This window comes from Echeneis naucrates, chromosome 23, assembly GCF_900963305.1.
Source record: "Echeneis naucrates chromosome 23, fEcheNa1.1, whole genome shotgun sequence".
NCBI lineage: Eukaryota > Metazoa > Chordata > Actinopteri > Carangiformes > Echeneidae > Echeneis > Echeneis naucrates.
In genome coordinates this window covers 6,727,025-6,753,296 of record NC_042533.1, presented here as the reverse complement: position 1 = coordinate 6,753,296, position 26,272 = coordinate 6,727,025, and the positions used below count along the sequence as shown (strand labels likewise).

The 26,272-nt window shown below is 38.7% G+C and overlaps 1 protein-coding gene across 2 annotated transcripts in view; it reads left to right on the top strand.

Annotated features, from left to right (window-relative positions):
• cacna1c (calcium channel, voltage-dependent, L type, alpha 1C subunit) overlaps positions 1-26,272 on the top strand; it is a 158,974-nt gene that overhangs the window by 73,234 nt on the left and 59,468 nt on the right. For both annotated transcript variants that reach the window (XM_029494870.1, XM_029494871.1), the window contains exon 5: positions 24,871-25,010. In XM_029494870.1, coding sequence (XP_029350730.1) covers positions 24,871-25,010 — 140 coding nt within the window. The remainder of the gene's footprint in view (positions 1-24,870; positions 25,011-26,272) is intronic.

Below are 26,272 nucleotides of genomic sequence, written 5' to 3'. Positions count from 1 at the left end.
CCCACTTTATCATGCAGGATGGAGTTTCTCCATGTGAAGAATTGGAATAAAATATTTATTTGTAAAAAAAAGGATTTCATTAACAAGTAACAGATCTTTACTTAGGCAAAAAACTATCTATTCCATGTTTGTCCTCCTTCTCTGTGACCACTGAGCTGGCTCAGAGTAACAGTTGGCGGCTAAGTGCCTTGCTCAAGGGCTTCTCAATGGCAGTTCTTGAGCAAATGCAGAGCATTTATTCATTAATTTTGCATCCCAGCTGAGACTTTCAACAGTTGGCTTATGTTTATGAATCCTCCTTCCAAGCTTTAGCCAGACCCAACCTCTGAGGCCCACAAGATGAATAAATAACAAAAGAATGAATGATTAACAAATTTGCGTTATGTAGAATAATAAAACTTAGTATATCATAGTTCATTCAGCCTAATTTCATCCACACTCTGTGTTATGTGAACGTTAACATGTGAAGTCTAGTATTTTAGTAAATTTAGTCTTTTGTTTCGGTCTGATTCTGTAATGTTGCTTTACCCATCATCATCACTAGAGCACCTGCAAACCCCAAATTTCCTGTTTACTTTAACTATTGGTGTAAAGCTATTCTGTATGTTCTAAATTACCAAAAATTAGGTCAAAGCTCTGTTTAAACATTGCTTATTTAATGGCTGCGCCATACCTGCTGTCTAAGCTCTATCTTCGTTCTCACTCAAGTGCAATCATACTGACAATCAAATGTACACACAACAAAAAGTCCACACAGTTACACTGTCACGTTCAGACCGTATTTTCAGAGATTAATATAGCATTTTTTTTAACATTCTCTAACACATTTTCCCATATCTAAAATATTTTTGTTTATCTATCCTGCATTCATTGTGCCTTCTAGAAAGACCCAAGTTTATGTCAGAAGGTTTTTGTGCTTTCAGCCCGCACACAAACTTTCCACCAACTCACCATCATCAGGCTAAAAATAAAATGAACCTGGTATAGTTGCACAAGTATCAAAAAGTGTACATCAGTGCATTAGCAAGAGAAAGCTTTGAAGTTTGAAAAATCTCCGCAGAGAATAGAGAAGCATGTTGATCATCAGGGCGTACACAAGCTAAGACATATACATACAGTGGCTCCACAAATAGGACACATTCATATTACATTGACTCTGACACAGCAGTCAGATAGAGGCCCTTTGAAGACATCACATATATTTCAGGGATGCTTTTAAGTCTGTGCGACTGTTGGTGTGCTTGTTGTGTTTTGAGTGTGTGTGCAGTGACCTATGTGAACAGTGCGTGTCTGACCAGGTGTTCCATCAGCTCCTATTCACTGTCGCTCCTCTTGACTTCTCTGTGTTTTGCCCAAAGGGCAAAAACAAGTCCACCTTTTTTACTGCCTGTCTGGTTATGTAAATGTAAGCCTTCACTTCCTCAATGACAAAAGAGACTTTCTTCCTGTCATTTGTCAGCTGTGCACCTCTTCTCTCAGTTACAGTTTGCATACTTGTACAAACTGTTTGCCTATTTCTAAAAATAAGCTTTCACAATGAAAGGGTCGTTTGAAGCACCTGAAATCATCAGTGTAGACTGATGATCACAGAGCTTCAAAAAATATTAGTTTTTTAAGTAAAATTTTGCAAACAAAGGATTAAAGATGACTCATAAGTCAACTAAAACCCACAATGCAGTTCATTTTCATTGCCAACAATAATTTTTTAAGTCTAGGTGTGACATTTTCAGAATTTGTTTTGGAATGAAACTCTCTACTTATTGCTGTGCTGTACTGACCATCGTTTGATTAGCAAAACTTCATGTTACTTTTAATATGCTCCACTCTTTTCCAACTCTCCAGTTGGCTTCAGCTAAATCCTTTTAACATAATTTAAAGCTATGTGGAATATGAATATCAGGGAATATTACTGCCACATTGCGACATGTTAATTTTTCTTCCTCCAAAATGTAAACTTATCCCTTAGCAACAGGATAAATGAAACTCTCGTCAATCTGGTGGTTGGATTTTTCAGAGATTGCACACACCCAGAACCATTCTGAGGAAATGGTGAAAGCAAAGACAGGAGTAGGAAAAATTAGAGGAGCTACGAATGGAGCCAGATGTTGGGACAGAGGAGAAAGAAGAGAAGGAGAAGAGCTAAAGTGAGAGAGATAGAGAGAGAGAGAGAGAGAGAGAGAGAGAGAGAGAGAGAGAGAGAGAGAGAGAGGTGTGCAGACTTTTGTATGAGGCTGACCTAGATAGAAGAAGAGGATTGGACACACTTTGTCTCTGGAGGGACACTGTCACAGCTGCAGTGGACTTTATGTATTTGTGTGTGTGCATGTGCATATTTGTGTATGTTTACAGCTAAGTATATGATGATGTGTGGTTTTGCACTCTTTATGGTATTAAAATGTCCCCAAATCCTTTGAAAAGTGGCAAGCTAGTGTGAGTGTGTGTAAGGCGGAAGAAGGGGAGAGAAAAAGATTAAGTCAATGAACCGCACAGAAAGCCCAAATGGAGAGAAGGCTTGTTATGTTAGATAAATCTGGATTTTACACTTTATCTGAGAATTTAACCCTTTTTATTCAATGTACACTAGTGCATTTTGTGTGTATGTATCTGTGCTTTGTACATCATATACCTGTCCCTGTGCTGTCCCCCTGTCAAGTGTGTGCACATGTGAATGTGTGTGTGTGAACTTGTGTGTTTGATGTCTACCCATTGAAAATCAATACTGCACCGCAGCACTTCACTGCCATCATGGGATTGGTGGGTGGGGGAGTGCAGCATCCAATCAGCATCTTGAAAACTCTGCGGTTATTGGGTTTATGCCCAACATCAGACTGTGTGTGTGTGAGTGTACATGTGACCAATTTCTGTATTACAGCAGCATTTATGAAAAAAAAAAAAAAAAAAAAATCGTGAAAGTGGAATGAGGTAGGCCTTGTTCAAGTGTTTTTGTTCTTTTTGTCATGGTTTCAGTTACAAGACAGATGCCTTCAGAGCTCTCATAATTTTTTTTTATGTGAACTATATTGCATAAAAAAATCTTATTTGCATTGCACTCTGCATAAAAACACAAGAACTTGGTCCATTATTCATGTAGAGATGAATGCAGAGCTAATATATATATAAAAAAAAAAACAATGGCTGGAGTTTGGTTTAACAGTTTTGTCAGCAAGGTGGTGGTAAAACTGCCAAAAGAGGCATGATAGTGACTTTAGCTGTTGACAGCATAATCCTGGACACAAATGAGATGTTTTCAGATGTGTTTAGACCTAAATAATAATAAACAAATAAATAAACTATGGTGGGATACTGCATTAGTCTCTTTTGTTTTCCTCATCTTAACCTACCCCATGTTCCTTAGTTGACAGGCTTTTAATGATTTAAATACTACATCTTGAAGGGATGGAAGGAAGGAAAGGAAGTAAAATTTAGACATTGGTTAGAATGCAAGTTAGTGTTTTATCAAGAACTTGGATTTCTTTGTTTTTACTTTGTGCCTTTGTTTCTCCATTGCCACAGACACATTTATATTGACTTTTTATCATTCATTGCTGAACAAATTGCTTATTAGTCTACCCAAATAGGAATGTATATAAAAAGTTATGTCTTGAGGATTTCATGAGATTGTTGGTCTAAAGTTCTGTTGTAAATTTCCAAATATATGTTCTCTTTTGTGCTAACTAAATTTTTTTCTCCATTCTCTGCCCTCAATTTTTAATCAGTCAGAACAGGATATGAGAAGAAAATTCAGTATGATCAGATATGGCCGCCAGCTCCTGTTTGCTCCTTTCAGGGGGACTCTTGGTAGAAGGGCTAGGAAGGACTCTTTCTCTGTGTCTACATGTCCTAGTGTGTGACTATATGTGTATGTGTGGGACAGGGTGACGCATCATGCGGCAGTAGTCTGAATATTTTAGCAGGAAACATTAGTGACGCTTTTCTCTCTCTCTTTCATCATTCTCTTCCTTCTTGCTTTCTTTTCGCAACGTTTTCCTTCACCTTTCTCTTTTTTCCCACTCAGTGTGATGATGAAGAATAACAGAACAGTGGTAACAGTTTTTAGTTTGAGTGCAAACACGTGGTTTACAATAGCTGGTATATGCAGATAACTTCAGGAAGAGGAAAAGTGCTTACTGCAGGACAGATGGACAAAAAAACATACACACTGGCATTTGTTTTATTTATTCATTATTGTTTTTGTAATGTGCATAGTGGTTAGCGCTGTTGCCCCACAAAAAGAAGGTCACAGGTTCAGTGTGTTTACATGTTCTCCATGTGCCTGCATGTGTTTCCTCCCGTTCCAAGACATGCATGTTTGGGTTAATTGGTGACTCTAAATTGTCCATAAATCTTTCATACTGCATGTATGTGTGTCTTTAAACAAATGAAATCCCTGAGTATTCAGCCTGGCAGACGGCAACATCCCTGCACATCAAACCATCTTGAAGACCTGTCTTTGTGTGTGTGTGTGTGTTTTAGAGAGAGAGAGATGGTCTGTTAGGGACCAGCCAGTAGAATCTCATTAATTTAATTAACACTTGAAGAAAGGAAGACAGCTCAAGGTTTAAACAACACACATACACACACACACACTCCACTGGATTTTCATTACCTTGGCTGACCATGCTGCAAACTTGGCTTATATGGCACTCCATATAAGCAGTCGCACGTAAATGCACAGAAGATGCCAGAAACATGATAAATGCAGATATAATTTTTTGTACTGTAAGGTTAAAATTCCATATATTTTCATAGGTGTATATAAAGGTGTATAGTCAAATAAATAAAAGCAGTATATACCTGCGTTTAGTTACCATATCAATAAAAGTCATTGAAAATACTTCAGTCACATTTCAAATGGCCTTCATTATATGCTTGGACATGGAAACTTTTAATTTAGCATTCATCTTGGGCTTTTTAAGCTAGGCAATATATTTATGATTAGTTTTCTCTTTTTTCAAAGACTGCTTCTTCAGTAGAAATGATCATGACCATGGCCTGAGTGCCATGGTGAGCGCATTGAAATGGTTTGTTGAAAGTAAGAAAAACATGAACTCAGGTCAGTTCAAAACAGGCACCTCAGCATCAACAAATTTAAGTAGGAAAACTTCACACTATCTGCAGAGACTGAGTCTGAAGTCATCTTTGGGAGGAGCTGTGTAAAAACATCACACAGCCACAATTATCATCATTCATGTGTATTTGTCATTTACACAGGCATTTGCATGAACAATGTGCTGTGAGCAGCCACTGAGCTGTCAGAGCAGAAAGAGGGAGGAGAGCAAAAGTGTTTCAGTCCGTTTCAAGTTAGTGTCTGTTGTCATTGTCATGTTTTCAATGTTATTTTCATAAAATAGCTCCACATGCACACACAAAATGTACCACAATGTCGCTAAATTTACAAACTTGTTGCCGTGGAAACTGAGCTAGGCTTTGTGCCAGCTAGCTAACACAATGCAATTATAGACACGTGTGTGTTAGTGCATGTGTGTGTGTTGGACACAGCAATGGAATTATGGGTATGTTCTCTCCACGTGCTGTGTTGCCTCTTTGTTGTCTCACTGCCAAGATACTAATAGCTTCAAGATGTAAAAGAGAGAGCGACTAAAAGGAGAATACAAAAAGGGGAAAAAAATGACACAAAGTGGACAGAATGTGAAATAAAATAAGGCAGAGACATCTTGCTACTGCTTGCTTCACTGAAACCAAGCCCTGAGAATTCGCTGGAGACCCACAAATCACTAGGACTGGTTTTAAAGGCAAAGTCAACCTTCTCCAAGGAGACTATTTTAAAATGAGAGCTAGAATGAGCTCAGTTCCATTACATGACTTTATTGCATGAGCAACACGTTCTTGTGATTTGTGTCTGTCTGCAAAAAGCTGTTCAGAAAATACATTGTCAGATGAGTGGTGAAGTCAGTGAAATTTTGCCATTTTAGGGGTATGTTCTTTTGACTAAAGGTGTCACAAAAATAGACCATTTACTTAAATAAAAAAAACATACAAAACCTAATGAAATAACACAAATGACATGAAAACCACCATTGTTCACTTTTTAATACGAATAAAAGCACTAATGTTAATATGCAGATCTTTTTGATAAAGATGCATCATGTAATCATATGCATATATTTACCATAATATATACCATAAATATATCTCATTTCATGAAACTGATCTCATGTGATTTCTAACTTACTAGTAGAAGATGAATGAATATATGAGCATTAAATTTGAGAAGTTTGAACCAATGTTGCACAATTAATTCCTTGCAGGAATACCTCAGTATGTAGGTTCACTGTATACAGACAAAGACAGAAGTTAGCAGTTTTAGTAGCCAATCCAGGCTGCGTAATCTGCTGCAGCGATGCTTTTAAGACAAGCTCGATTTTCATACAATAGCATGGGCATCTCACCACATAATTATTGGTGTTAATATGCTGCCACAACACCCTTCATGCTCTGGAAAATGCTTCCGACAAAATTTTGGATCATGACTGTAGGGATTTGTTCCTGTTCAGACTGAAGAGCATTAGTGAGGTCAGTTACAGTGTTCAGTTAGTACTTAGTTACAGAGAACAATGTTAAAATGAAAACAGACCAAAGTCCTGCCAACTGTTGCCATGAAGCTGGAACAACACTGGCCTAACTCATCAAATACAGACCAAACTAAAGACCAAAATAAAAAAAAAAAATGGATATAGTATTGCTTGTAGATGATACATCACATAACATAGTGGGACCTTTTTTGCAGACAGATGATATTCTGAAGTACTTATTTCAGTAGCCGATATCCTGCTTCAATGAGCTGAACCTCCTAAAAAGACAGATTTAAAAAAATTTGCAAGATCTTGGAGCTAATTCTGCTGAGGTTTGAACAAGAGCCCAGAATGTACTGTGTGTCCTTACCCACAGAGGCAGAGTGACAAAGAGAGGGAGCATGTTCGTGAGTGTTTGGCCATTTGTGTGTCCCAAAGGTCCTGGTAGCCTTTGTGAGCCCAGGCTGCTTTTCTGAAACAGATTTATTTTTTGTAATAGTGGAATGAAATTCATGTGTAAGCATATTTACTGGATCTATGAGTTTGCATAGATATAGGTCTGTTTGTTCTTGTGAGTCTTTAGGCCGATGAGATAACTTTCAAATACACCATTCCCGGATCACCTTTACAACAGGGAGCAGAGAACTTCACAATCTTCAGTGCTTGTGTGTGTCATCAATGACTCATCAATGCAGTAGTACACAGCTCAGTCTTACTAAAATGTAGAATTGAGGATGTGTGTTTTAGCAATTATGGGAACAGTGGGGGAAACAGTTTACATGGCTCCTTTGCGCCTCTGTACATGCAAATACATAGTTTCAGGGCACCCACAGTTCATTGATAATAATATAATCCACATTTATTGCTGCATGAGTTGAATGAATCTTTCCACTAAAGCACTAAAATGTCTGGGAAAAACACTGAATTTTATGGAGGTAAATCAAGGTGATCCAGACTCATAAGAAGTACACTGAATTTGTTGCCTAGACCAGGAAGGGAAGTTGAATGAGCAGCACTCACTGATGGCACTGTAACTGTGGTCAAGTGGCCCTCGAGCAAGGCACTTAACCTCAGCGGCCTCAGTCATGCTGCTCAGGGGCCAACAACATAGGACTGTGTTTATGCTGGGCAGCTCCCGGGGGAGAGTGTGTAACATCGTGATTATAAAGCAGAGGGGTTGCTGCAAAGGATGTTTGTGGGTTTTTTTTTTTTGTTTTTATTTAAACTGTGTGCACAGATTTCTGGATTCAATGCACATATAAATATTTTAGGGACAAACATTTCATGCAAATCTTCATTCAAAGAGATTGCCTCTGGCTAAAGAATCTATAAATTTTGCTGTCACAGCAATCTCATTTCATTGTCAGCTCACTGGCACGCCCCTCCCCCTATTTTTCTCTTCTTCTCCTCTCTTATGTCCTCGTGCTCTTGTATATTTGAAGTTGTGTTGATGGTGGTCTTAATATGATGCATGTGTTTGGGTACCTTGCTATGTTTACCTGGCTGAGTGTGTCTTACTTCTGTGGTTGTGTAGGTATGTTGGGGGATTACATGAAGCCCTCTAAATCCATTTGTTGAATGCTTATTAACCTTGGTGCCCTTTACTGTGCTTTCAGTGTATCAGCTTAGTACCATGAAATCTCCTTTTAGCTCCCTGCTTGCTTCTCGTGCTTGTCTCTCTCACACACACACACACACACACACACACACACACACACACACACACACACACACACACACACACACACACACACACACACACAGACACCCACATCAGGGATAGCCAAATGATAGCAGAGGACTGCTTAGGGGATTGAGTTTGAAAACAGGAAGGGGGGGGGTCTATTTACCATGCAGGTGCTCTCTCTTATTGTATCTAAGGTGATGTGCCACACACACACATAAACATCAATGTTCCATGACCCTTTGTCCTTTTATTTGTAAAGGCTCATACCTGCCTCTTGCCTGTATCCTCTCCTTCCCTGTCCTGTCCCATCAGCCATCTTGGCTCCAGGTGGCCAGCAGAGACTATGCCCCTTGGGTCAGTTTCCTGCCAGCTGCCGGGAGATTGATGAATCAGAGCTTCGATAGCAGCTTCAGTGGGATCTCTAAGGGGGCTGGTGTGGGGGACAGGCTCCATCGAACAACAAGCAAGCAGAACTAATGGGCATGCTCCGGAGAAAAAGAGGGAAAGGTGTGCGTTAATATTGGTGAACATGTTTGGCTGATGGGCTGATAGAAACTCACACCTATCAGAAAATTGAGGCACAGAAACAGATAGAGATTTGGAATTGGCAAATATGCAAATTGGAGAAGGAAAGGGTGAATGCACAAACATCAAAGTGAGGAAGGTTTAAAGGAAGGCAAAGTGATAAATAAATAACTCTACCATGGAATACAGTACAAGGGCAGGCAAACCAACAGATGGAAGCAAAAATACTGCAAGGGAGTAGGATGAGAAGAAGATTTATGAGGAAGGTGTTGGATTAAGGACCGTTAGAGGGACAGCAAAACACAGAAATTAAGAGGTAATGATTAAAGCCCTCACGTTGAACACTGATGACTCTTAGAGCTCACCAAGCATATGGCATTCTCATAATTTGATAAAATTATTAATAAATACAAATATTAATTTAGATGGATGTGTATGGCAGATGCCAAGGACAGTTAGTTTGCACAGATTTAATGCCATGCTAGCTGATGCAGTCTAGTATTAGAAGAATTCATAGACCTTCTTATCCTTATGCTGTTTTCCCATTTGTCCTCTATTCATTTGTATCCACCTCTTATGTGTTTTTGCTCTTTGTTCTTCTTTGTCCACTATTGTGTCATTGGCTCATCCTTACAGGAAAGCACATATCAAAGGACAGGTATGGGTGTGTTTGAGAAAATGTAATATCTATTCACATGTTTTCTTTTGGTCCGTTGTCCAAGCGTTTAGGCATCCTATCCACTATATATCTCTGTACCATTATCCTCTTTTGAGAGGTATATTTCTGTGAGTGGTCATGTTTGTGATATCACCCTATAGCAAATTAGGAAGCTGTAGCCATGAGATGCTTCACCCTACTGATGTGTTTTGTATTAAGGAAAGAGGTTCATGTTCCAGTGGTGACAAGCAGAGGTACAAGGTGGTAGTTGTGAGGAAGAATAAGGTTTGCTAACCTTAACATTCTTAAAGTAGTAATGTAAGCAGGGCAAAATCCATGTACACACAAACTGATTATGTTAATTAGAAGAAACTTGTCTGATTGGTCTAGGCAACTGCAAGTTGGGAATCACGTTGACCATAATCAGATAGGTAAGGAATGTGAACCTATTTCCAGCTGCTTGGAAGGGTTAAGTGGTGGTCTCTCTGATGCTTTTACCAAATATAATGCTGGTGGGAAAAACCTAATGACAGCGATATGAAGGTATGACAGTTTACTGAAGTTTAATTGTATTAAACAGCTGCAACAGATTATAGTTTGTAAAAAAATTAGAATTGAGCTGCTCAGCAAATTGCATAAATGTGTAAATTGTGTGTTTGGGGAATATAACAACGTTCATACTTTGTTTTTATTCAGAATCATACTTCTCCTTCCAGGCAGCAGAAGAAGAACGATAAATGCATGTTAATGATGAAGGAATGGGTTGTGGGATCTAGTCGACAAGCCAGACTCAGTGGGGGTTCACATCACAACACTGGGTGGAAAGTTAATGAGAGACACAAAAACAAACCCTGACTGACAGGAGCCCACAAGGGGAATAGACCTGAGCCAATCTGAATGATTCAATCAAAATCTAACAATGCTGTGCACACAGCTTTTAAAAGTCATTTATGTTATTGCAGTACCACAGGTATCATAAAGTTTGGAAAGTTAGACACTGCTCAAAAAAAGAAAGATAAAAGGAGTGAGTTGGAGCTGCGTGCGCTTCTCAATAAAAACAGACAGAAACATCCAGACTTAGAGAGGAGCGAAAGGCAGAGCATGTCCTTGTCTCCACACTGTGTGATATACTGCTGTCTGGATGGACAGTGTGTGTCTGTGCCTGTGTTTTTCTATGTGTCTGACAGTCCAATATCCATTATCATTCATGGTTCATCACGCACTCAAAAAGGCTCACTTGTAGCCATTGTCACTTATACACACACATAAAGCTTGGGCACCAGTGTGTATGAAGTGACAGCAAGGGTAAAATGACAGCAAGGAGAAAGTGAAGGAGCTCATGAGAAACTAGACTAATTTTATTACCCCTTTCTCTTCCTGCCTTCCTATGTCTCTCCCTCAGCTTTGCTTTGTTGCTTTATTTAGCTCGCCGGGCTGTAGGCAGCAACGTGTGTCATATTAAAGCTAATTCTAGCAAACATGAAAGGGATCATCAGTAGATGTGAGCCTGTGTACGTATCTTCAGGAAGTCAAGGATGAACTGCAGATACGTAGGATGTGTGGTTTAAACTGAAAATTTAAAAACAAATGGGGAGAAATGAAGTAAATATGTTCTTTTGAATTTTTCTATGAAAAGGTTTTCTTATATTTTCTTGATTGCATTGCTAACCTTTTATACTGTTTTACTTTTTCCCCCAATTCTTTTCTTTTTTCTTTTTTTCCATTTTAATTTCTCAAGCATTTGATTCAGACTACAGCAATTATTATCACAATTCATTTATGTAACTTAATTAAGGCTACAGAGCAGACAAATCAAATGCTGTTCGACCAACATCTTAAAAGTTTAACATGGTTATGAAACAGAAATGCTAGTCATTCAAAACTAAAAATTATTCTTCGTGTTGCTTCCTTTATTCTTTTCATCTCCTCATCTAATTTCCATTGCTTTCTTTTCAATCATATTGCATTGCCTTCGTCTCACAAAGCAGTTGCTTTAGCTGTGAATTACACCAGTGACAAACTGAAAGAAAAAACAATATAAAGTGTTTTAAAAAGCTGTTGGGCCGCCACATGCTGCCAGAACAGCTTCAGTGCTGCTTGGCATTGATTCTGCAAGACTAAATAAAGGATAAACACCATTCTTCCAACAGGTATGACTTCATGTGCCGTTTACATGGTGGTGGTGGAAAGCACTGTTGAATACGCCAGCCCAGAGATTTATTTGTTTGAAGATCACAGCATTAAATTCAAAATATTTTTATCCATCAAACCTTTTAGTGACTTCCTGATATTGATATCAGATATCTTGATATCTTGTCTCACTGGTAATTTTTTCAGAATTGTCATTTAATTAGTCTCCTGTCTTTATATGCAATTGCTACACCCAAAGATACTTAAAATTATGACCCCTTCACATACCTCCTGGGATGAGGATGGGTGTGTTGTGATAGAGTAATCACAATTTCACCTTTTGTTCGCTACCAGGCAGGACCGCACAGAACAAATAATTTTTTGTACTTTGAATGCAGTTTCTAAACCTGAACCGGAGATTTATTCAATAAAAATTGGAGGAGTTGCATTAATACCTTTATTTTGAATGGGCTGTCCTTTAGGTAACCCCTCCAATAACAGATCCCAGGGGATACAAAGTGTCCAGAGTCCAAGTCAGTTCAGAGTAATCTTACTCAGGATTTTAAGTTAAGATAAGGATAAAATGATAAGTGTGGTAAAAAGGTTAGAGCACAGGCTCCGCATGTCACAGTCTACTTCATTAGATCGTTGTGTATGCAACGACATGCACAGAAAAAGGTTGAAATTTTTCCAAGCATCTATTGACTTGAATATACTTCACTACTCAAATCACTGTTCACTCTCGGAAAATGTGCGCGTGCACGAAAACCGTTTGTCCTGCTGTAGTGGTCGCTGAATCAGTAAAAGCAAACACACCAGTTGAATTTTTTTTTTTTTTTTTTACAAAGTTCCCTGTCAGCACCAAACTCTGCACTCAGCTGCTGCACATTCAAGGAAAAAAATCATATCAGAGCTGCATCAAATTTAACCTTTTTGCTGAAAGTATGTTTTTGTTTTTGTCGGTCATTGCTTTTGAAAATCAAGTTTGACAAAAAGTTTCTCTCTCTAATTATGTCAATTATTAAAAATGATTAACAGACAAAGATCAACTTATATCTTAGTTTCGAATGTCTGCTCATCATTTTTTTTTCTTTTTTTTTTTGTTTTCTTCTGTTGTTATAGTCTTATGAATACTTTAATTTATTCTCTTTTTTCACTCATTTGTCTTGACCGGCTTTCTTTTCCTCCCATTTACTGCTCCTGTCTTTGTCCCTCTTCAAACACCACGGGTTTCCAATCACTTTAATACCCATGCATACACAGAGGTATCCCCTAATTATGCTGTTTTGACTGATAGAAGTGGGGGTGGAATTTCTGTGTGGTTTGAGATAGTGAAGTGTGTCTGAGGCCTGCCATATGTGTCTTTCATGTGGTTAATGATGACTGTCTGTACAGTATGTAACAGGGTAAGAAGCCACATTCATTCTGTTCCCTACCGAGCTGAAAGGGAAAGTGTAGGTGTGTGTGCCTTTGATCTGGGGAGTACATACAGCACACATAAATTCCAGCTCAAAACAGAACACATTGTGCCTTTTAGACCGTGTGGTCAGCGATTGGTTATAGGGAGGAAGAAGAAAGGAGAGAAGGAAAGATGGTGTACAACATTGGTTTTACAGGACAGTTGAAAGTAGCTCAGGATTATGCAGTTATATTTGCATCTTAGTGGAAAAGGCTTTGCTCTCGAAGATGCAGCATGCACTGTCTTCTGCACAGTAAACCCCTTGGTATATGTGGAGCAAAGCCTGGCAGGCTCATACAGTAACACTGAGGTGTGGAGTATACATAATGCACAAGCAGTAGAGTCTATTGGCAGTCATGTTTTTTTGAAATATTATAACAATATGATGCTGGTGTGCTGGAGGAATAAATTAGTATAACCAGTTGCAGCAGCAGCATGAATGATTTGAGGAGAGCAATAGAGCAAGCCTGTCAGATTATAGAAATTGAGTCAGCTGATATTGATCAGCTGATGGCGTTTACAAATTCAGTGCTCTGCCTGAACTAATGTGATACTCTGCAGGTTCACACAGCTCTTCCTCCTGTTCAGTTTTCCTGCATCACCCCTCCATATCTTTCAAACTGTCTACCTCCTGTGTGTCTCTGACATCACTGATACATCCTTGTCTGTCGGACACACTAAAGTCCTTAGTAATGGAGACCAGATGAGTGGACAGATCAAGACGTATAGATTTTAAGGTTAGGTTGCCGCATACTATTATGGTACAACAGCAACTTGCTTTTTTTTTTTTTTTTTTTTTTTTCAGATTTCTGCTGTCATGCTGATTTTATTTTGCTGTCAAGATGAAGCCCTGTCTAGCTTGCACCCTTCAAGCTGTCACAATCAATTGTCTTGTCGGTTGACACAGAAAATTAATTCACAGTAAATTTAAACTTTGATTATCTCTCAAGGTAAATTATTAAGATTCTTTTGATTTCAGATTCTAACAAGCATATCACTGTGGTTGGGTAACAAATTATAGATTACACTAATATGGATGATCCAGGGGATGAGCCACATGTATATAACAGACAGAGCTCTTTATCAGCTTTCTCCGTTCCCCGTCACACTCTTACTTGCAGAGCGACCATATTTCTTTATTTTCACTTTCCTTTCCCCTGCAGCTGCCTCGTAACCAGACCTCCATATCTCTGCAAGTATTATCCGTGTGTTCCATGTAATTAGCATGAATCTCACTGAGAGGGTAACAGTTTTTTGAAGTGGTTACACAAATAATAAAAGTTACATGCTGTGAAGCAACAGCCCACTGCCACTGCATGTCCTTACACCTGCTGTTACATTAATTTGCAAATCAAGACTTTTCAGTGACCAGTCATTGATTTATTAAGACATTCTTGGCTCCAGCCCAAAGGTCATAAAGTATATGATTTAGTCTGACTGTGAGAAAAAGTTAGAATTGAGAGACAATCAGAGGATCTGGGAGATGAAGCGGAAACAGAAACCAAATCTGAGTGTTCCTATCAATTTAATTAAAATAAGTGCTAGTGTTCGAGGCCAAGGAGTCAAAGAAAAGAAATGATTGAAAGAGAAAGTAAATAAAGAGGTTGAAAGCGGACAAGGTGAGGACAGATCTGCAGAGGTTTCAGCATTGAAAGGAGAAAGAGAGGAAAGGAAATTTCTCATCCTTTCTGTTTAATAATCCTGTTAGCCTTTTTAATAGTCCTTCTCAGCTCTTTCTTTGTGTCTCTTGTTTCCTTCTCTTACTCTTTTTGACCTGTCAGCTAAAATGCACTTAAGTAAAATCAAATATGTTAAATACCAACAAAAGATGAGTGGGTAACCTTTTTTTCCTCTTTCCCCTCCAGTGTTATCTTAATTACTTTCTTTTTATGTTTAACTTTTTGCTTTCTTGAAGTTAAATTTGTCTTTTTATAGTTGGTTGGTCACTGTTTTAACAGTGCTAATATGGTAACAGCAGGGGAGTGGGTGTTAGCAGCTAATCCTATTTGGGTGTCATGATGGCATTGCTGTGGCACCCAGTAGGAGAGTGGCACAAGCTTTCTTCTCTTTAATCATATTTCATCAGGAAGGACTTGGTAGGTCAGGAAGTAAGATGCGAGGTTTCACTCAAATTGGAGTTTATGTAAGCCTGTCCTAGTTCCTTATGGGAGACTTGCTCTGCTCGAGATAAGCAGTCTGAACACACAGAGACATGGCCTCTTAATTATCAGAGATTTCTAGTTGCCATAGTTTCCAGTTTTTTGCTGCTATTTATATGTTTAAAAATAAATTATTTCAGGAGAACTTTTTGTACAGCACATAAACACTGTTGTCTTGAAACACCATGATGTCATTTCTTGCTGATCATCCAGGGATGCTCATTGTTTTAATTCATAGTACAATACTTTTTTATTAGAATAATCCAAAAATGTACTGATGTACAGTAAAATAAGTACTCCAATAAAATATGAAATTCACATATAGCAATCCTCACAGAACTATAAGTGACTTTGTCACCACATAACATACAAAAAACAATAGTAAGAACACAAACAAATAATCATATTTGTATTTGCAATGCTGGATCATACACTACTTGTATGTATGTATTTACCCCTGGGGCAAAACACAGTCTAATAAACTATATTTAAACACTTTACCTTTGCAATGTTTTGTTGCTTAAATCGTTCCTAGCAAAAGAACGATCTACAAAATACAATACAAAGTTCAGTTTAACTTTCAATGAAGACCAGTTTTTAATTAGATATAATAATTAATATATGAGCCTTGAATGAAAGCATGTGTTGCTTACTGAAGTGAATTGTTATTGATTCCAGCTGCCTTTAGAAACAATTAACACATCAGTTACTGTTCTCTTACAGCGAAGGAGTCTCACCTTCATGTTATTATCCCCATTTCTCTGACTCTCACTCACACACACAAACACAAAGATACACACATATGTCAGTGTTTTCCCATTGTATCTCTGTTTCTCCATTTTCACTGTGTTGTGCTGTGTCTCGCTCCACTGGACATTAACCAGGGGAGAAATGATGGAGCAATTCTCAACACACACACACACACACACACACACACACACACACTCATTCACAAACAGGGCTTTTCCAGGGCTCTGCAGGGAGATAGAGTTGTGTGTTTGGCTCTGATAGAAGCAATACAACCAATTCAGAGAGCGAGTGAGCGAGTGACGCACACATACACACAGATAAAGTTTTCTGTTTTCCTTGTTGTTCAGGAAAAAACTTGTTCTCAACAAGATTTTGGACATTGAAAAAGTGAGAAAAAAAAAAAAGACATGGAAGTAATTTTATTTCGTAAATAAATATTTCCTCGATATTCTAGTGAAAATGAGTGCTGCTATATTTCTAATGGTCTACAGTAGACAGTGCAGAGTGTATAATATGTACAATAAAATCACAAAAATCTTTTAGTGGATATGTGATTTATTTTCCAAATGTTTAAGCATCAGATTGAATTCAAAGTTCAATCTGTTACAGTTTTATGTGCTATAAAAGATTTTGAATACTCCTATACTTTATATTGAAATTCATTTTTCAAACTTCCATGGCTCTTGGCCTACTCTTCATCATATCTGAGAAGACCATATGTGAACACAGTGGGAATGAGACACGTGCACATCTGTGGGCACACACACTCTGAGTGTTTGATCTCACCAGGTAAAGAGCTGGGAGGAAACACATTGCCACTGCATGTGTGTGTGGTTTGCTACTGTACTAGTTGAAATTATGTTTTAGTAAATACAATAAGGGCTGTGTATGATAGAGAATGTATGCAAAGTTTAGTTTGCAAATGTCTGTATGTAAGTGGTTCCAATATTTTGTGTTTATTTGTCCTTGGGGTTGCTCTTTGTCTGCATGTGTGTCTGCATATGTGTTTTAATGTGTATTAATTGTATTGATGTTGATAATTTTGTTATTATGAATAGATGTCATGTAAACTATGAAAGTATCACTGATAATCCAGGTCTAATGCAAGACACATGATGCCACCACAACCTGATGTTTTGTCATATGGGGATTCCTGGAAATATGGGAATTGTGATTTTTGGTTAGCTACTGGTATCTTCTAATGCAGACAGGATAACTGAATGGGAGCAGGGAAATACATGGACAGGAAGGAAGAAAAAACTAAATATGCAAAAAAGTATTAGGGTGAGAAAGGCACCAAAGAAGTAGGTGGATATGGACAGAAAGGGAGAAGTAGGTGAATGAAAGAAACTGCTAACGAGCACAGCTCATCTGACGTAGTACACAGGAAAGAAGTCGGATGCAAAAGAGATCAAGAGGGCGTAAACAGCTCATGCACTGTAATGAATATCCAAAAGATAATCTGGATTACAACATAACACCAATAATTACTTATTATTTATTGATAATATATTTACTTTCTAATAGAAGCCAATTTCTCATGTGTTTGTCCTGATTGAATAGTAAAACCTTTTAAACTCTTAAGGAACGTAGGCTAATCTGATAAGGCCTGCAATGAACCACATGCTTTATTTATTAATAAATAGTTACAGGATTTTCACTTTATTTAATCTTAAGTAAATTGTAATACATAGACAATTCATAGTTGGTAACCTTGGTGTTTACAATGGTATTCAATGAACTCAGTTTACCAGCTGTTGGGTCATTTTTGTTCAAGTGCAGCTATAATGGGAAAATAACAGATGAACAACTTCTGTTAATTTTAATACTATAATGATATTTTGCTAATATGCCGTTGATACTATATACTGTAGTACCTTTCAGTCTTTCCTCTTTTCTTGTGTGTCAAAATAACAAGATCAACCCAAGAGGCATATAAAATGACTCACATGCGTGCATGCGCACACACACACACACACACACACACACACACACACACACTCTCTCTCTCTCTCTCTCTCTCTCTCTCTCTCTCTCTCTCTCTCTCTCTCTCTGTACCATGAGTCATACAATGAGGTACAGAGTATAGTAATCTATCTTGTCTCCTCAGTTTAGTGAGCAGCTACTCTCATCTTGATGCGCTACAGTGATCTGTGTGTTTGTGTGTCATTTCACTTTGTCTTCATTTGTACCCCAGCTTGTGTGTATAGCTGCATATGCAGATCTGTGTGTGAATATATTTGTGAGAAAGAGAGTTAGCATATAAAGGAATTCAGGTCCTGCACACTGTGTTTCTATGTGTGTGTGTGTGTGTGTGTGTTCGTGTGTGTGTGTGTGTGTGCGCGCAATTGTTGGGTGGCCATGCCGCATCTGTCTCTCTGCCAGTGAGGCAGGAGGTAGGAGAAGTCGTGATAAGTCACCACACGGACACACAGACACACACACCATGCAGAACTGGTAAGGCAAGAAGAGGGGTAAAAATGTGTGCGAGTTGTCAATAGGAAAATGAAAAAACATTAATGAAAAGAGAAAAAATATAACTTTTTCTTCCTCTGTTTTCGTCGATCCCTCAATCCCAGTTCTTTATCTTTTTCTTTTTCTCTTAGCATTTTCAGCTTTCTTTCTGTCCTTCTACTTTCCCACGGGGGACCAGCTTAGACACACAGCAGCATATACACGTATACACACACTTGCTAACACATGCACAGGCTGTCTATATCAAATGATTTATGCTCCTGTGTTCTTTTATTTTTAGACCAATTACTTAGTTTCTCTTTGTCTCTCTATCCTTCTCTCTCTCTCCTTAAATTCCATCTTCTCTCTGTTGTGCCATCCTTCTCCAAATATTTTCTTGTGTTTTTCTGCACCTCAGTCTATATTTGCAGACAATTTTAAATGTTTGTTTTACCATCAGTCTGGGTGACCTCCTCTAGTCCAAAGACAGGCAGGTCAGGTTGGCTCTAACTTTGTTTGTGGATGTTACACTGGATTTGTTTGTACGTGAGGGCCTGTAATGGACCATAAGTAAAATACTCCTGCAAGTGTATGTTGGGAAATACTCCAGAGCTTGTGTTTTAGAACAGGAAAAGCAGATTAAGAGAGTGGATTAATCTGAAAAATCTAAACCTTCATGGTGGCCCAGTTACTGTCTGTTTCTAATATGAATAGTGCTTATCAAGGAGGATGAACCCAGGAGCTCAGCAGATTAGCAGGTTTGTTTTTTTTATGTTTGTGTGAGAAAGTGAGAGATATTGATCAAGGAAGAAATAAATAACGTGACATTTTCTGGGTAAGACTAAGACAAACTGGAACTGTATGTGACAGTTGATCTGCATGGAGTTCCCTGTAGATTGCTGAAAGTTCTGTCAACAATTATCCTTGTCTTTTGCTTTTTCACGCTCTGTGGGCACTCAGTGCTTAAATGGGCCAGCTAATCAAACATTTTATCTTACTTTGCTCCACATTAAATCGCACCTTTGCCTAAAAGTTGCCCCTGGGGGGAAAAAAAAAAAAAAATACAAATGCTACAGTTGATGCAAATGTGAGAAGAAATTTTTTGTTGTTGGTTTTGTAAGTAAAATATTGTCGTGGAAATACAAATAAAGCTCATCACATTGAACAAAATGAAGTCATCATCACTGCTATAGTTGAATAATGTGATTTATAATATGAATATAATAATGAATGGTCACAGTCTGTGACTAACAGTCAAAGACACACTATGTGACAAGGCTTTTGTCATATGCACACAAATACACTCAACATGCACCTTTCTTTCTTTCTTTCTCTCTCTCTCTTTGTTCATTTGGTAACAACAGGCGCTGTCGCAGCCTGTTGCCTGGAAACAGGAGTTTTTATCTTTCTGCAAACTTTGATATTCAGACTGCTGAAGCATGCTTTTTTCTGCTTAAACTATCAAAAGTTCATCACCCACATTGTTCTAAATTGTTAGACATGACAATATGTAGATGTGTTGAATGTCTATTGTCATATTGTTTGTGGCTGTGAATCTCAGTCAGAATCTCAGTTGGAATGGTCAGAGGTTACTGATGTTTTTAATGCAGTTTATCTCTCTCCACTCTGCCCCCCCCCCCCCCCCCCCCCCACACACACATATGTAATCTCAAACATAATCTTTCTCCAGAGCCCCATAGATTGGAGCTTATGTCTGTTAATGAGACTTGTGTTGCACGTGGCTTGTTCAGTTCAGAGGTTCTCCAGTGAAACCAGTGAAAGACAGACTGTCCAACAGCTGGTTTTGCATATTAAGTGAAACTTCCCTGTAAAAATACACCAACTGTTGGTTCTGTAAATAGTGATATTGATTGATCTGGTTATTATCTGCAATAGTTACAATAAGTCACAACCTGCTCCTATTCCTTGGTATTATGATTTATTTTCTGCATGAGGCTTTGTTACCCATACAGTGAGCAGAGGGAGTGGAGGGGGAATAAAACACTTCCTCTTCCTACTGACAGAGCACAGGCGAACTGAAGAAAACGACTGCCAGTATATCAGTCCTAATGGGCGAAGGTGCCACCAGAGTTCAACATTTTCAATAGAACCACAATAGTACGTCCTTTTGAGAGAAGAGTATAGCTCACCCACTTTTGCCCACCCACATTAGAAAGTTTGGTGGAGATCTTAATGGAACTGACTTTCTTCTCTTCTCCTGTCCTTTCACTCCTCCCCTGTCGAAATTTAATCTCTGCAAAGCGGGTAGCTCTTAACATGTTTTTTCAGTGTCATTGGTCTTACACCAAAACATTTTTATCCTTTTTTTGAGTGAATCAATCTCCAGTTGTTCCCCATTCTGCAGTATAAATGTAAATTTTAGCTCACTGACCAAAAACGTATCCTGAGATTCAAATTCTATTCAACACATATTAGAGAAAAATTGTAAATGGGCCATAATTGTGATGAATTCTTAGTTATATATATATATTATGTTACATTACATATAATATATCTGTTATATGTAACTTTGTCCTCCAAGTTTGTTAAAAAAGATCCCCCCGCTTTTCGGAAACATGTACAGCACCGTGGCACTCACTAAAGCAGTAGCATGGTTAGGTCACCTCACACACCCCAGTTACAGTATTGCATTATGCTGTAGACTGTAAACAGTATGGCATCTTATTGTGGCTGTGGAACCTTATTATTCAGGCCGTAGAGTGCAGTGTGACAGAATGACACATTCACATTTCATGTTAGACAAAGTTTGATGCTATCAACTGGTAGTGGTCAAATGGTAAGCAAGCATGTAGCATAGACAACTGGAGCATACAGACACACACATTTACAAAAGCACAGACAGTTCTACACACAGACATGACATTAGTAAACACGTGCACATGAAGACACACAATAGGAAATCTGGATGCTGACAGCAGAGTAGTAATTATGACTGTGCTGTGGATATTCTTGGTACAGTACTGATCAGTGTTATCTGCATGTGTGTGTGATTGTCAAAGTGTGTGTGTATGTGTTTTAACTGCTGCTGCAGCCCACAGTTTCCATGGTAACGTCAGAACCCATCTTAGTGTCTCTATGGTAACTTCTGGTTGGCACCCACAGAGAGAGGGTGAGGAAAGAAAGAGAGAGAAGGTGAAGACACAGAAGTAAGGGATGGGAGAGAAATAGTTCAGTAAAGTCCTATTAATTCAAAGTCATGCAGAGATCTGCTTCTGTTTTAATTTTTCCATCAGTTTCTAGTTAAATTGAGTTGAGAAGAGTTGGTTGTTGGTTCAAATCCAAAGTGCTGGGAAGAAAAATAGAAGGAGAGAGTGTTTTTAACCCCTGACTGTGAAACTGATAGCAAGTAAGTTTGGGTGGCCTTTGTATTTGAAATCTCTGCCATTGTTTAAATATTTTTCTTTTTTGACCCTGTCTGACAGTGTTTTCTTTTTAGTCGAGTTTCTTTCCAGAAAGCATCTAGACTAGTATAATGTCATTAGCTTAATGGCCAAAAGTTCAAACCTAAGTTGTAATAGGCCAGACTTTTCCTGTGTGCGCTCGTACTGCATTTGTCTTTTCACTAGGCTTGCATTATTAGCCTCCTAATACAATACACAATATGTACAAGTTCAGACTCTTTTACTCACAGTGGTTGCTTCCTCGAAATAAATCATTACTGGATTTTGGCAGCATGATGATGTGTAGTTGTACATAAATATGTCCCTTCAAAGCAGAAATAAATGAGGCTCTACAGTGCTTGTCTGCTAAGGTGTGGTTGAATGTGTAAATACGCATTTAAAATTTTGCATTAATGTTGTATATTTTTGACATTGATGTTTATCTTATTCTCTTATACAACATTGGTGAAAATGCATGTACTGTGAAATTTTGAATAAGCAGGAGGTTTTGAAATTCAAATGCAGTCTAGCTATACTACCAGTCAAAAGTTTGGACATACTTTCTCATTCAAATGAATAGGAACATGTGTTCAAACTTTTGACTGGTAGTGTAGTTCTTCCATTGTTTTGTGTTTCATGCTCGAGTTGTTGGCACCGTCTGCTCAATGGGTTTTTCCTTGCTATTGAAAACTGCATGATGCCGTTTGTTAGTGGGAACTTTCAGAAACAGCTTAATGCCTAATCCCCTCTCGCAACACACACACACACACACACACACAGAAGGTCATGGCAAATGGAAACATTGTCCGCTGTAAAGTAGAATGTCGATACTATAATCTGATTGGTCTAGTTGATGGATAGGCGGTTTGGTTGACCTATCACAAGTAACTGAATTATTGCTCCCACATACTCACCTTTCTGTCATTCTGTCTGCTATCTTTTCTCTCTCCCTCTCTTTAGTTCATCCCTCTATTCTCTCTCAGGCTCTCATCTTTTCCCATCTTATTTCTTTCCAGTCACTAACCAGATTATTCACTCCCCTTATGGATTTTGCCCTTTATGGAGGCAGAGACTTGTATCTGTATGTGTTTATGTGTGTCAGGCTGAGCTGTTCCTACCAGATGTTTTTCTCTGTTTTATTCTTCAGAGCGCCACACTGTCTGCCTGTCATCAGCAGATACACAGCCTGGGCGTTTGTGTATCTGTGTGTATTTAGAGAGAAAGTGATGGAGAGCTTTTGTGTGTCTGAGAGGGAGGATATATGCCTATGTATGTGAGATTAATTACTTCCACGTAGACTACAAATGCTAGCCATGTGTTGGAGGGTCTACAGTGCGGACGATAAATACAAAAACAATCAACCCTTGAGGTACTGAAACTGACACACACAGACAGAAAAGGAAGACAGGCTTTTTACGTCTAAGATGGATACTAAAATGGACTAAAATGAGAAGATACAAATGCTTTTCAAGTTGTCTGCCTTGCAAACTGTGTAAATCTTTGCACTGTAATTCATGCCATACCCTCCACTGTCTGGCCACTCCAAAACCAGTCTGTATGATAATCAGATCAGTAACAACAATAACAAAAAATAAATAAATCAAGAGTCTTTTATTAAAACCAAGAGTTTGTAATTGTGTGTCAGCTGTGATCCCTGAGTCATTTTTAATTCAGCGCATCCTTGCTTATCCGTTTCCGGGTTGCAGGGGGTGCTGGAGCCTATCCCAGTTTACATTGGGTGAGGGCTGGGTACACCCTGGACAGGCTGCCAGTCCACCGCAGCGCCAACATACGGAGACAGACAGAGACAGACAGAGACAAACAGAGACGAACAACCACTCACACTGACGCTCAGGCCTACGGACAATTTAGAGTGACAACCGAATCCACTACCTTCTTGTTGTGGGGTAACAGCCCTAAACACTACACTGCTGTGCTGCCCGGCTTGTGAAGTTATTTTGGTAAATTTGAAAACATGCAGTACAAAACCTCCACATTCAGGTTCAACTAAATTGTTCCCAGAGGCCGAGGTCCAAAGAGACCTGATTATCTTTCCTTCTAAAACCTCTGGCCCTCTGCCTGTGTGTCCATGGGAAAATAGTGGAAACAGGAGGAGGACCAGAGACTTAGATGGATGGAGAGATGCTTGGATGGAGCTAAATATATTTTCATATTAAAAAAATGGTACCTCAGCTAGATGAAGAAAGTGGACATGGAATGTATCTGAATATAGAATACTTCCTGGTTGGTTTACACAGGACACAAATAGTTTTGCACCACTGCCTTCCACCATTCCAGTTATTAACTTGATAACAAATTCGGAAGCAGATATGAGAGATAATTAGGTAGATAATGAATTCTCTGAAAGTTTACGAGAGTCAGAGAATTATATAATCCCTCGTTCTCAAGGCCATTTCAGGACATTTCCCAGGACCTCCTGAACAGGGGTCATCACTATGACAACAATCTCAGAGGAACTCTGTAGTAGAAGCATTGCATGTGTGCAAATGCCCACATGTATGTGGTCTTCTCTCTTTCTTTGCACAGGAAGACAGTTGCTTTGATTAAATAATCAAAATGCTTTGATTGTGTACACAATTGCAACTTAGACAAACGCATGTTCATTCATAAATAATCAAACACACTCACATATACACACAACCGCACACAAGAGGTCACAGGTCACTTGTTCTGGCTGATAAACCGAGCGTCAAGCGTCACTGTTGGTACTCATAAGTCACACAAAGGTCTTAAGCTTTGATGTCAGCATGAGTAAATCATATGATGATAGTCAATGAATGTGTGTGCTGTTGTTATGGTCAGGTATTCACTAATCTAATCTACCAATGAAAAGGAAATAGAAATAATTGTGAATGAATTGGTGGTATTGTCTCATTTGAGTAGTGCATCCTTATATATTATACCCTGTAATGGTATTTACTCACACTGACAACCCATTAATGTGATGATAAACCTGAGCACCAAAGCCTCAATTTTTCACCCATAACCTTCTACGTTTTGCTAATGCTCATTCAGTGTTAGACTTAGACTTTCCACATTCCTGCAGTGCTGCTGCTCAATCCAATAAATGGTCTTGTTTATGTGTCTCTACAGGAGCGTGTGGAGTATCTGTTCCTCATCATTTTCACAGTGGAGGCGTTCCTGAAGGTAATAGCCTATGGCCTGCTCTTCCACCCCAACGCCTACCTGAGGAACGGCTGGAATCTGCTTGACTTCATTATCGTAGTCGTAGGGTGAGTGAACAGAAACACAGAGAAGAGATGAGAGCCATGAAATTTTTTTAATAATTCTCTGTTACTTTACCTGAATCTGTGTACTTTGATAGAAGGTGAGACAAAGCGTAAATTCACTGTCACATTCCACGGTTTCCATGGTACCATAAAAAATTAACGGTAGCGCCTTATTATATTTTATGTCAACAAATGAGCTAACAGCCAATACAATTGGCAGGCTCTGCCTAATGCCACAGGTTAAGTCAAGTTAATTTATTACGTTTTTTTGTTTTCTTTTTCACAAACAAATTTTCATTAACAAAGCTTGAATTTTCCACCTTACAACTGTAACTTGACTAGCACAACCCAATCTTCTGGCACACAATGTAAATGAAGGTCAATGTGAATCATACCTTTCTCTGAGTATGTGTGGTATTTGAATAATAAATACAAAATAATACAACCTAACTTTCAAGGTTGTGTTAAAGCTTTCTTTACAGGCAATACATATTAAAGCTGCAGTAAACTTTGGCCTACAGTGAATTGGTTAAGCCTAAACTGATTAGCTTGTTAGATGCTGATAGCAAAGCTCTGTTCTGTTTTTCTTTATCTGCAACTCAGCAACATAGCCCATCAGCTAAACCCTCTGAGCCTGTTTGTATGTGTGTTTTTGTGTCTGTGCATGTGTGTGTGCGCATTCTCTGCCTGCCAACTGTGCTTTGTTTTCAGTTTTGTGCGGGGGTAATGGCACAGTAGCCTGTGGACCTTAATGCCATAAAAATGGTCTAATTGACCGCGTGCATGTTAGTGTGTGTGTATGCACAAAAGACAGACAGATAGCAAGAAAGCATCTCTCAGCCTGAAGGAAAGCTTTTTGAAACACACACACACACACACACGCTCTGTGAGTCCTGCTCGGTGCCAGTTAAGTGTTCAGTCACATTAGCCTTCGCTAACTGATAGGGTGTGTGTGTTTGGCAAAACACACCCTATCAGCTGGCATCATGGTGCCCTTGGCATAAACATAACCTTTACCACACTTATGCTATTATCTTTCCTCTGTCTGCATTTCCTGATGAGTCGCTGTTTCAATAATGGCTTTTATTTTGACTCAGCACCGTTAGATCTGCAATGATAGGTTAGGAATATCATAGGAAATGTTCATTTTCCTTGTCACAGGAAAAGGAACGGAAACAGGCTGCAGCTAGAGTGTGTGAAGTTGTTTAAGAACAGCTCAGGAGGGTTTTTTTCCTTGCGGTTTCAGACCTATTGTGTCATCTAGA